Genomic DNA, 11,738 nt, shown 5'->3' on the forward strand with positions numbered 1-11,738 from the left:
GCAGGGAAATTCTTTTTATTTTATTTTTGTTTCTTTTAACTTATTTTTTTATGAATTTCTTTATTTAGGATTTTTATTGTAATTTTTTAATTTAATAAAAAATATTTTTTTTAATATCTTTTTTTTATCGTCAAGCATTTCTTCCCATATGTATGTTTCTTCAGCAATGCAATTAGATTTTCAAATTTTTTATTTATATTTAAATTGAAATAATTATTTTTACTTACATTAATTCAACTTTAAAAATTATAACCACCTCCAAACGGCCTCGAACCTGCGATCTCAGGACCAGAATCACTAGTCTTCACGTGACGTCACAGCCGACATTTATAAGAAAACAGAGGTTAAGGCTGCACTCATCGAGGAGGTAAATACCAGGTGGGCTATGGAAACTACCTGTCATACTACCAGGCAAATTTGGCCAAAGATTGATGTAAGACGATCCATAGCTCTCATTTGGCTGTTCGGCTCCTCTCTTAGATTTGTAGTCGGGGTAATCACCGTACACTGCCTGATGGACACATACAGAAAGAGGTTAGGATACCCCACCAACGATTTTTTTGTCGCAGTTGCAGATACGAGGAAGAGATGGAGAGCATCGAACGTTATCTCTGCCATTGTCCCGCATGGCCAATACGCGCAACCAATTCTTCAACAAGTACTTTCTAGATTGTTTAGCTGACTTGAACTCGGCGGACGTCCTCGACTTTTTGTGCTAAGGGAGGGATAGAAACAAATGGCTTTGGAGAGTGGCACCACAACGGGCTTTTCAAGCCTACGTGTGATCTGAGCTCTGCGCGGGGCAGCCACTCTAATATAACCTAACCTATGGGCTCGCCAGAATATATATAGAAAGGAAAGGAGCTTCCGGCCCGAACCGATCAGTGCACACCGATGCTGGGTCCAAGTGCATTTTTCACCACACGCACCTCATTAAGGTACGACTGGACGGGATAGAGTATTTGTAACCATAATGAACTTGTTCACGGATGGATCGAAGTTGGATGAAATGGTAGGTGGAGATGTCTTGTACGAAGAACCCTTTATAAACCTCAAGTTTAGGATGCTTACAAATATAAAACCTCTAAAACAGGCTATCATATAATTTGAGGCGTCTAGAGTTTGAGGAGGGTAGAAACAACTCGTAACGATTCGATGAACAATCAATGGAAAGAGCAGATACTTGAAATTGAGATATACACCCAGGAACTAACTAGCTGAAAATGNCTCTAAAACAGGCTATCATATAATTTGAGGCGTCTAGAGTTTGAGGAGGGCAGAAACAACTCGTAACGATTCGATGAACAATCAATGGAAAGAGCAGATACTTGAAATTGAGATATACACCCAGGAACTAACTAGCTGAAAATAATAGAGGGTTGCTTTTGTTTCGGTCCGCTATTGTACAAACTCCCTCAACTCTCTGCGAAGAAAGGACGCAAATATGAACCGGAAGAAGATCTGGTACGATGGCAATCATCCTGCCCAATCAAGCCTCTGTTACACCATGCAATCGGATCCGTGGGCAGGGACATATCGATGGGTTTAAATATTAGATCTGTATATTAGGAGTAAGAGCTGTTTTGCTACTGCGCTAGTGTAGTTTTTGCTTAATTTGCACCGATTTTATTTTTCTCAAAAAACTGTGGTAAATGCCGCTGCAGTTCTGCCCTGCATTGTTCTACACGTTTAGTTTAGTCTCAAACTTCTACCTCTGCATTTTTACAAATATTTTATATGTGGTTTTGCACGATCAACATTTTATAACAGGAAGTAGCCATTGAAATTTGAGTTTTAGACGTTACTTTCGTTACGTTTTATGAACGAATTCTCTTTGTCACCCTGTCGCATTAACGTACTTGCGTCAAATTGTATACTTACAACGTTGTTAAACTTCAATCAGAAATTGGACGGACGTGGAAAAATATATTTCACCTGTGTAAAATATAAAAACAAATGCCAATTGTGGATAGGCAACTCGTTATTCCATACTGAACTAATTTGCATAACTTCATACCATTCTAAATACGGAGAATTAGCATTTGCGATAAGAAAAAACTAAAGCATAGAGTGGAGTACTTGAATGGGAGCAGTTTTGATAACAGCCAAGGAATTCAGTGTACATAAGCAACAAATACCAATACGAAAGTAATAACTGGGAGTTACATTAACTGCGTAACATTCACCTGCCTCGCTTTGTTGATATAATGAATATCGGATGGTGTAATTGATTTGCCAAGCAGTTTTCATACAGTTAAAGAAAGGTATAGTACGGCAGTGAAAGGCAGTGTTTAAAAATGTTTGCTTCGTTGAAAAACAAAATAAAAGAAGAAACTGGTTCAGATGTGGCTACCGCAGCAACGAGTACGCGGCACACAAACCATAACAACAATCGAATACGAAGTCGTTTCTCCTCGACATTGAGTGTTAATTCCACTAATGAGGACGCCGGAGGAGGTGGCAGCGCAGATTCACAGGGTTATGTGGTAAGTTGAAATATGAGCAATCAAAGAGAATAAATATAATGAAATACTTTTTACTTATGCAGTCAGAGCAATTCTCCACATTGCGCAGTCAAAGCAATGAACTGACCACCAAAGTGACTGAACTAAATTCTCGGCTGCAATTGCTTCAAGAAGAAAAGACACGCATCGAAAAGACCAATGAAATTCTCTTGGAAACAGTCAAAGTTGCCCAAACGCAAAAGGACATCTACTGTGAGGAACAGGAGAAGATACAAAATCTACAACAAGGCGAAATAGAAAAATTAAAAAATTTATTATCATTCCGCGAGCAAGAAGCTGTTGATCGACTTTCAGCTATGCGACAAAATCAGCAACAAATTGAAAATCTAACCAGTGAACTTGAACGACTGAAGCAATATGAGCCGATGGTAGAGGATTTACAGGTGAATATATGCATACCTGTATTGTTGATAGCCTAAGTGTTAGTTTTTCTTTAATATGTGTTTATTTAAATAGGCGTGTATGTATACGCTAAACTTTTAACCGATATTATATTTATTTGCATTAATTTTATTTTTTAATGAACTTGCTTTATGTACATTGGGTTGGCAGTAAGCAAGTCCACTCCTGACCACGAAATTTGGTTTGGCTTACTTGTACTTATTTTTTTCCGATATATGCATACATACATACATATATATGCATTGTTTAAAGAAGTGCCTCTGAAAGTTCTTCGTAGTTTTAGTTTGTTAAAACGATTTTGCTTTCCATTTCTATTGTGTTGCCAAATAAATGGTTGTAAAATTTTGTTCAAACATACATGTATATTGAAACGAGGCTGACTCATGCTGGTAAGTATATTTCGTACATACGTTTGTACATGTACTGAAGTATGTAGTAGGTGTGTGCCTATGGAATATGTAACCGTATTTAGCATATCTACCCAAGTTACACGCTGTAATTCAAATAATGTTTTTCTATTCCTTCCAGGATGAACTGGAACGTCTGCGTCATTCGTCACAGCTGGGAAAAAATAATTTGACAACTACACTTGCTGCTGTCGAGGAGGAAAATCGTCATTTAAAAATGCGTTTACAAATAATGGAACAAGCGCGTTTAGATGCTATAAATACATTTAGCGCAGATGAGAAAATGCAAGCGCTCGTGCAAGAACGCAAAATGCTCGAACAGCATCTGGAAGAAGCCCATCTTCAGCTGTCCGATATAAAGAGTACATGGAGCGGTCAGAACTTATCATTGGAAACGCAAGTAAGCCGCTTGTCCAAGCAAGTTGCGGAAGAAACGACTGAAAAACGAAAAGCATTGAAGGCACGTGATGATTTAAATGAAAAAGTTAAGCAATTAGAATTTGAAATGATGAAACTTAGGGAAGACATGAAGCAGCGTGATGATAAAGTACGTATAATAAAATCATATATGTTAAGAATAGTAATAGCTCTAGCAGTTTAGAAGATTTCTCATTAAGTTCTTGAGAGATGCGGGTGGAGTTAAAGCACTTTTCTTTTGTAAAGCTGGGTATCCCATTAAAACAAAGCAACGAAAATATGTGTTTGCCTTGTGTTGAATTCGTAAAAACGCTAAAAATATGCAATCTTTACTTAAAATTTTAACAAAGAGTTCGTTTTTGTATGCAATTAAAAACTATGTCGATTGAAAAATCGTATAATATATCGTTACCTTAATATAAAAATGCTAAATCGAAATTAAGCATTGTACAAAAGTTAGTAGATAGCTAAGAAAGGACTTTACATAATTTAAAAATATCTATTAAAGTCCAGCGTTTTCAAGAAATTTTAATCTGAAGTACTATGGTTTTTATACTGTTTTATAACTACTCTGTGAAAAACAGACTGTTCGATAGGGAGTTTCTATATTAAGGTAGCGATATATGTAGGCGAATACGCTTAAAATTATGAAATTGTGGTTTATAGAAACATACTTTAAAAAAGAATTATATATATATATATATTTTTTTTTTTTCAGATAAAACTGCTTGAAGAAGAGATCGATGAATTGAATTCGGCCTTAAAGGAATGCCGCGAGGAGAATGAACAGCAAATTATCTACGAACGGAATAAGGCTGTGAGTATATCTGCTGATTTAGGTGAATTGCATTGGGATAATATGTAACTAACCTAAACCCAAGAAGATATAATAATAACTAAACACACCCATGCGTATGTAAATTAAATGCTTTAGCTAACCCTATCACCAACTTATTTAAAACTGCAGCCACCGACACATAAATAGTATTAAATACACCAATTAACGCTCACAGCTCGTGTTTGCTTTGTTAAGTTTATTTATATGTACGTTAGTTGATGCAACCTTTGTTAATTTATATTTTGTTAAAAAAAAATCTTGTATTATTTAAAATTCTGAATAAAAGCCGTTTTCATTTAAAGGAAGAGTTTTGATTTAAANTTGCTTTGTTAAGTTTATTTATATGTACGTTAGTTGATGCAACCTTTGTTGATTTATATTTTGTTAAAAAAAAATCTTGTATTATTTAATGTTCTGAATAAAAGCCGTTTTCATTTAAAGGAAGAGTTTTGATTTTAAAAAAATATCATTTATTTACCACTTAAGTTTTATGTCTGTCGTTATTCTACTTTGGAATTTTGTTTTAACGATTTCAAGTTTGATATTTGTTGAAATTTGCCATCTTTCTCAACCTCAAGGAGACACTAGAAAATGAAACTAAGGAACTAAAGTTACGCATCAGTACCGCAGATGAACGCTTCAGCGAGTATGCCACCAATGCGGAACATGTTGCACAGTCGTTACGCCAGCAAAACGCGCAGCTACAAGAACAGCTGAACGAAGCTTTAAATCTGCTGGAAACGGAAAAGGAAGAAAAGCTAACAGCACTGTTGCGAAATGCAGAGATATCACAAAGTGAGGAGATCCTTCGCAAAGAATTGCGCATCGAACGAGATGAGGCTAATGATTTAAGTGAAAAGAACGAACAGTTGACAAGCGAAATGCAAGCCAAAACGCAAGAGATCAAGCAATGTAAAATCGAGATGGAGGATTTAAGGACTGTGATGTATAAGAATGGTGAGAAGCTAAAGGAGATCGATGAAATGCAACGGGAAATAAGCGAGAAAAATAAGGTATAATTTATTGTTAACTTCTTTTTATGTGAAGAAAAATCTAATTTCATCAAGAATACTCGTATCCATAGACAATAAAAATTCTGAATCAACGTTTGGCGGATTTGAAGAAAACTCTGCAGAAGGAATTTCACAACGCTAAATCAATCGAAGTGGAAAAAGAGCGTAACGGTAACTGCATTGCGGCCAAACTGCCAAGTACGGCAGATGTACTTGCATCCAACACTACATTTTTGAGTGAGCCGCTGTCATGCGAACACTGCGGCATGAGCGTAAACACCACCGGCAATATCACAACCACTGGTACCAATAGCATAGTTATGGATGAAGTCAATTTTAAATATTTAAAACACGTAATTGTGAAATTTCTTACTAGTCGAGAGGTGAGTCCGTTATATAAATTTAGAATTTGTGTATCTCTAAATTCTTTGCTTTGTTTTCTGTTCACAGGTAGAAGCACGTCACTTAATACGCGCTGTTGCGACACTGTTAAGACTCACCAAAGATGAAGAGAAATTACTGCAAGATACGCTAAATTGGAAAATGAGTTGGTTTGGCTCGAAGCCGAACCATGGTAGGGGCCAACATTCGTTCTCTATACCGCCGAGTTAATACTAAAACTGCATTTATAAAAATTAAAGTGCATAATAACAAACATTTAAACAACATGTCACATGTTGCTAGTTGGACTCACCCAGCCGATCGATTAATAGACTTTTAAAACTAAACCAGCTACGTTAGCAACGTTTTACGTACGCAGCATTTATTATAAGAATTATTGACTAATTACACGGTGTNCTAAAACTGCATTTATAAAAATTAAAGTGCATAATAACAAACATTTAAACAACATGTCAACATGTTGCTAGTTGGACTCACCCAGCCGATCGATTAATAGACTTTTAAGACTAAACCAGCTACGTTAGCAGCGTTTTACGTACGCAGCATTTATTATAAGAATTATTGACTAATTACACGGTGTTACAAAAAAAGTCATGAAATACACCCGAAACAAAACCTAGTGTAGGTTGTAGCTATGGTAGAGTGCAACGTAAAAATAGGTTCCGTGTAGTTCGTGAACCCTCCATTTTTATTTTATTTAAAACAACCGTTATGTTCGTTCTTGATGCACTTATCTAAGTATTAAGAGATTAACTAATTGTCATCCGATTTTAAAAACCAAACAAGAGGATTTATAGACCTTACGATCAAGTAGTTTTTGAGATATGCATATATGATATAGGTTCAGGAACTATACGGAACGGTTTTGTTTCGGGTGTATTTTATGACTTATTTTGTAGCACGGTGTTTTTTATGCATATTCCACATATTGGAATATGATCAACACTACTAGNTATTTTATTTAAAAACAACCGTTATGTTCGTACTTGATGCACTTATCTAAGTATTAAGAGATTAACTAATTGTCATCCGATTTTAAAAACCAAACATAGTTAGGAAAGAGGATTTATAGACCTTACGATCAAGTAGTTTTTGAGATATGCATATATGATATATGTTCAGGAACTATTCGGAACGGTTTTGTTTCGGGTGTATTTTATGACTTATTTTGTAGCACGGTGTTTTTCATGCATATTCCACATATTGGAATATGATCAACACTACTAGCACCATACTCCTTTCCTTGAATGATAATAGAAAGAGCGATATCACTGAGTTTAGATTGTTAAGGCTATTGAAATTCGCTAAATATTTTTGTTGAAAGTTTTAGTTAATAAGCATTCTTTTCATTGACGTAATGAAAAAAATAATAATTTTTGATCACAAACTTTCCAAACGATTTAAGTACGAGTCCTGTAGTGTTATCTTCGTTCATATTATTTCGAGCTTATCATTCCATTATGTAGATATGAACATGTATTTAATTTTTGATATGTATTTATTTTCTATTTGTATATATTTCCTGAAATTTGTTAATTAAATTTACTTAATTTATTTTGTTGTAAAATTTTGTATACTGCATGAAATTAAGCATTAAAAACAAAAAATAGTTGATACACCGAGTGTTTTTTAATTAAAGAACGCAAAACATTTTCTTTGAATTTTGTTATAATCAAACCGGATAACAGTAATTACTTGGTCAGGTACTAACCTGGACCCGTGTCATCGCATCCGATATCGCATTAAACTCGGTTCAAAATTTCGTTTTGAGTTTGCGCACCATGATAGCGATTCCGCTTCAATATAAATTGGATTGGAAACAGCTATCATTTTATTTCATTCGACCACGGATTCCGTAATTAGCGACCGGGGCCTCACAAGTTACTTAGACCCGACTATAGTGAGATCGCGACCGTAAGTATGATTTTTAGTTTATAAAACCTTACACCCAAATTCGTGAAAAATTAAGATGGCTTTAAGTGCTTAATAAAACAAACATTTTTATGAAAATGTCACTTTCAAAACCAACTTTATTTTGTAAAAATAAGGCAATAAAACAAATGGGGTATATGTTCTTATTCAATCATCTGGCCACCCAAAATTTTCAATCTCAAACAAATAAGTGTGGCAACTGTATTGTGGTTTCACAGCTGTCACTTGATTGTAGTTTTTGAGGTTATGTCAAAACCAGCTGAGATTACATCGTTGCTCCATTGAAATTTCGTGAGGGACATGTCTTTGGGTTCATTTGGAAAGATTGTAATTTGTTGGTAAACGTACTACTTTTAGTAAAACCGAAACTATATATAAAATTTCTTTTATTTCACAAAAATTACAGGGGAGTGATTACATTTGCGGGAGTGTCTGGATTTATTTTGTCGAAAAACTCTGTTGATAAACGACGTTACCAGGACATGCAAATCCGTGAACGCATGCGAAAGTCAAATATTGGTGAATACGAACCTATTGGTGATAGGCGCTTCAGTGGTTAAATACTTAAGAAAGTAAATAGGACTCGTTTTGGAGCAAATATTTATAAATAAAAAAATACGAACATTTGGGCAAACTATCACATAAAGCGTGAACCCTATAACTCGACATTTTATTCAAGCAACTAATAAACTAACACCAAGCGTACACAATGGCCATGCCACAAATAAGTCAAGCCGACCAGGCTAAATTGCAGCTGATGCAGGATATGGAAATTGAAATGATGTCGGACTTATATAACCGCATGACAAATGCCTGCCATAAAAAATGCATACCACCGCGCTACGGAGAAGCGGAATTGGGTAAGCAAATGAAAGATAAATTGCTTTCTATTTCTTTTTGTACACAAACATTTAGCTGATAGTTAAGTTTAAACTCCATACCACAATTTTCCATTCTTAGAGTACTTTAACTATTAAGAGCATTTTTTTTGTCATCCTCCACTGCTGTGCTTGCTTGGCTTTTAATACAGCGGACATTGCCCTCTGCTTAAAAAATTTATGGTATTAGATATGTTTTATATTTCATATACCCGCTGAAATAAACTAAACCGAACACAAGCTCTCTATATCCAGGGCACTCCGTTCCCATGACAGTCGGGGTGGTCTACGGAACTGAATGACCCTGATCTATATTAGGCCGAGGACTGACGCATCAACAGATTCCCATAAAGTTCATGGTAGAATATTTATGCTCCTACAACAACAGTAGAACAATCAAAGCTCAAATAATAGACGGCATCAATCAGAAGCGTTCAGTAATATAACTTCCCACCACAGTCGGACCTAATGGCGTTTTCGTTTCTACAAAATATTTTGCTTCTTTATTGCCCTTTTTTTAGTGTTTGTGCGTAGAGGGCAAAGAGAAGGTTGCATTTTTCGGTAGAAACGAAATCGGCATAAGTAAGTGGAACGACCCAGATTCAGAGTTGGGCATTATTCGAATAAATTGTTATTTAGATAATTATAAAATTTTATCCGTAATATATTAATTCGTAAATAATTCATTCATGAATAGATTATTAGTGATTTTATTCGTTATTTAAAATAATTTTTAAAAATTGATTTATAACACACTGAGCAACGTTTTACTTATATTTCTATTGTCAAGGATTGTGAGTTAGTTAAATTCTGTTTTCTATTTTATCAAGAATACTAGCCCATTCCCGCTTGTTTCGCGGCCCTGATAAGATCTTTTGCGTTGTCCAATGCAAGAATAGGTTTGAAAAGCAAATATGGATAAAGTAAGAATTCTTAATTTAGGTTGAAACAACTAAGAACAGAACCCTTTTCACACATATTTCTGCCAAAAATAGTAGCACTTTGATGTTATAGCGAAAAAATCCCTTTCGATGTCGTGAGCTTTACCGATGGTCTTATTTCCACCTGTGAGATCTTTTCTAAGCGTGCCTAATCTTCTTCTATGATCTTGCAACTACAACATTGGTCCGAGACGTCAACCTCTAGTCTAATTGCATGTAAGCCAACAAAAGTCCTTATAAGGAAGCTGAAGAGCACAGATGTGCGTTTTCTATTATAGTATAGCCAAAATCCTCGGTGTTTCACAGGACGAAAAGTTTTCCCGCACGTTCAAATCTGGCCAGTGATATACCGACCGTGGTCTTTCTTGGACGTGTGGGTAGGTTGACTGTCACTAAACTACCCAACCCAACTGCAAAAGTAATGGGAAAAAGGCACCCGATCGCACCTCGTTAGGAGACGTCTAAGTATAATGAAAGGAAACACCGTACAGCGAAAGAGCATACCCGCTAAGATACGATTGGCTGCCTGATAAGTCTTAAACAATTTGCAGCACGAAACTACTTGCAGCCAGAAAAAGATGCTAAGAAACTTTCCCTAATTAGGCTAGTGCAAAAGATTAACCTCCTAAGGAACAATATTAAACCTGGAGTTCCCCAATATTTGCACAGCAGTCAGAAATTTGATTTATGCTTACAATATGTACAACAATATAACTCGGACTTTTAAAATATGAGTTCATGTAGGATCCATTATAAATATGTACTATTTTTAAAGCATTACATTTACATTTTTAATGAACTGGTTGTAAGATCCACCGAAAAAGTTCAATGTAGAGCTATGTTCGTTAACTAATACTAATACAGATCACCACCTTCTACACGATAGATTGTTAATTTTGTTTGGTCATAAATCCGTGCTCATCGCTGCTCCCATTTAATTTAAAAACCTGGAGAAGTATTTACAGAACTTATGCTGAGTAGACTACGCAGGTTGTATTCAGAAATGAATCAAGCCAAAGCATCAGTATCTTTTATTTCTAAGCTAGAATTGATGGATATGTCAATATGCGCAACTACGGTTAAGTGCCTTATTGGAACTTAATTGCATACAAAAGGCATTTCCATCAATTATAGTTTAGAAGTAAAGGAGACTGATTGTTGTTGTTGTTGTAGCAACATACAAGCTCCCCAAAGAGTTTTGGTGAGTGTTGCTGGAGTGACAGTCCTTGGCCAAATATAAATCTGGGTCGTTCCGGTTACGTAGACCCGACTGTCGTGGGAACGAAAAGAGACTGATGCTTTGGCTTGATGTATTTCTGTGCACACCCGCACCCATCTGGAAGTAGAGCGAATTAAAAATGTTGTCTTCGAAGAGAATATTTTGTTAAGATACCCCAAAACCCCTTTTGCTAGTAAATTCCTCCCCTAGGTAAGTAATTAATAGAAAAGTTGAAACTTGAGTATTTTTGAGAAATTTTATAGATTTTTGTAAAATTTCGTCATGCAAATTTTACGTAAATTTGTTTCGCGTTTTTCTTTGCAGGTAAGGGCGAAATGGTCTGCATTGATCGATGTGTGGCCAAATACCTGGATATTCATGAAAAAATTGGCAAAAAGCTAACCGCCATGTCCATACAAGATGAGGAGCTAATGAAAAAGATGTCTGGTTAATCAACAAAAAATCCTCTTCAACTCAGGCTATATACCAATTAAAAACACAAATAAATCAATATTTTTAATTGAGCTAGTTTTAAGTTTGCTTACCTCACACACCAACTATATACCATTACCGCTTACCACTTGTTAGCGTTTTCGTTAGAATAGTTGTTGCTGGTGCTAGTTTTCTCGGAAAGTTTTGCAAAGTTTTGCTGTGCAAAGATAAAATATGTGAATGTAAATGCATTTAATGTGAGTACTAACCATGCTCCTTTAAATAGTTCAATAAAAGCTCTTGTTTTTTTTAAATAAAATATCGCTTTTTTG

At 35.5% G+C, this 11,738-nt stretch overlaps 3 protein-coding genes across 3 annotated transcripts; all 3 read left to right on the forward strand.

Moving 5' to 3' along the window:
• Positions 1-1,894: 1,894 nt before the first annotated feature.
• Positions 1,895-6,242, forward strand: Golgin97 (Golgin 97). The gene is made up of 7 exons (XM_017610231.1): positions 1,895-2,486; positions 2,549-2,908; positions 3,456-3,881; positions 4,470-4,568; positions 5,168-5,602; positions 5,674-5,985; positions 6,053-6,242. Exons 1-7 carry the CDS (start codon positions 2,298-2,300, stop codon positions 6,212-6,214), a joined length of 1,983 nt encoding a protein of 660 aa, XP_017465720.1. The 5' UTR covers positions 1,895-2,297; the 3' UTR covers positions 6,215-6,242.
• A 1,941-nt stretch (positions 6,243-8,183) lies between these two features.
• Positions 8,184-11,353, forward strand: LOC108358768 (uncharacterized). Its single transcript, XM_017610244.1, has 3 exons — positions 8,184-8,274; positions 8,343-8,796; positions 11,299-11,353. Exons 1-2 carry the CDS (start codon positions 8,237-8,239, stop codon positions 8,494-8,496), a joined length of 192 nt encoding a protein of 63 aa, XP_017465733.1. The 5' UTR covers positions 8,184-8,236; the 3' UTR covers positions 8,497-8,796; positions 11,299-11,353.
• Positions 8,184-11,727, forward strand: Tim10 (translocase of inner membrane 10). Its single transcript, XM_017610243.1, has 3 exons — positions 8,184-8,263; positions 8,343-8,796; positions 11,299-11,727. The coding sequence occupies exons 2-3, from the start codon at positions 8,646-8,648 to the stop codon at positions 11,424-11,426; spliced, it is 279 nt and encodes a 92-aa protein (XP_017465732.1). The 5' UTR covers positions 8,184-8,263; positions 8,343-8,645; the 3' UTR covers positions 11,427-11,727.
• The last annotated feature ends 11 nt before the right edge of the window (positions 11,728-11,738 follow it).

The sequence above is a fragment of the Rhagoletis zephyria genome, unplaced genomic scaffold (assembly GCF_001687245.7).
Source record: "Rhagoletis zephyria isolate East Lansing unplaced genomic scaffold, Rhagoletis_zephyria_1.1 Rzeph_scaffold_00295, whole genome shotgun sequence".
NCBI classification, from domain to species: domain Eukaryota; kingdom Metazoa; phylum Arthropoda; class Insecta; order Diptera; family Tephritidae; genus Rhagoletis; species Rhagoletis zephyria.

Excerpts from the sequence above, each read along its gene's own strand:
- Golgin97 (XM_017610231.1), top strand. The coding sequence starts at position 2,298 with ATGTTTGCTTCGTTGAAAAACAAAATAAAAGAAGAAACTGGTTCAGAT. Across the intron at positions 2,487-2,548 it reads CAGATTCACAGGGTTATGTG|TCAGAGCAATTCTCCACATT; the intron begins GTAAGTTGAAAT and ends TTACTTATGCAG. Across the intron at positions 4,569-5,167 it reads TCTACGAACGGAATAAGGCT|GAGACACTAGAAAATGAAAC; the intron begins GTGAGTATATCT and ends CTCAACCTCAAG.
- LOC108358768 (XM_017610244.1), top strand. The coding sequence starts at position 8,237 with ATGTCTTTGGGTTCATTTGGAAAGATTGTAATTTGTTG. Across the intron at positions 8,275-8,342 it reads GGAAAGATTGTAATTTGTTG|GGGAGTGATTACATTTGCGG; the intron begins GTAAACGTACTA and ends CAAAAATTACAG.
- Tim10 (XM_017610243.1), top strand. The coding sequence starts at position 8,646 with ATGGCCATGCCACAAATAAGTCAAGCCGACCAGGCTAAATTGCAGCTG. Across the intron at positions 8,797-11,298 it reads CTACGGAGAAGCGGAATTGG|GTAAGGGCGAAATGGTCTGC; the intron begins GTAAGCAAATGA and ends TTTTCTTTGCAG.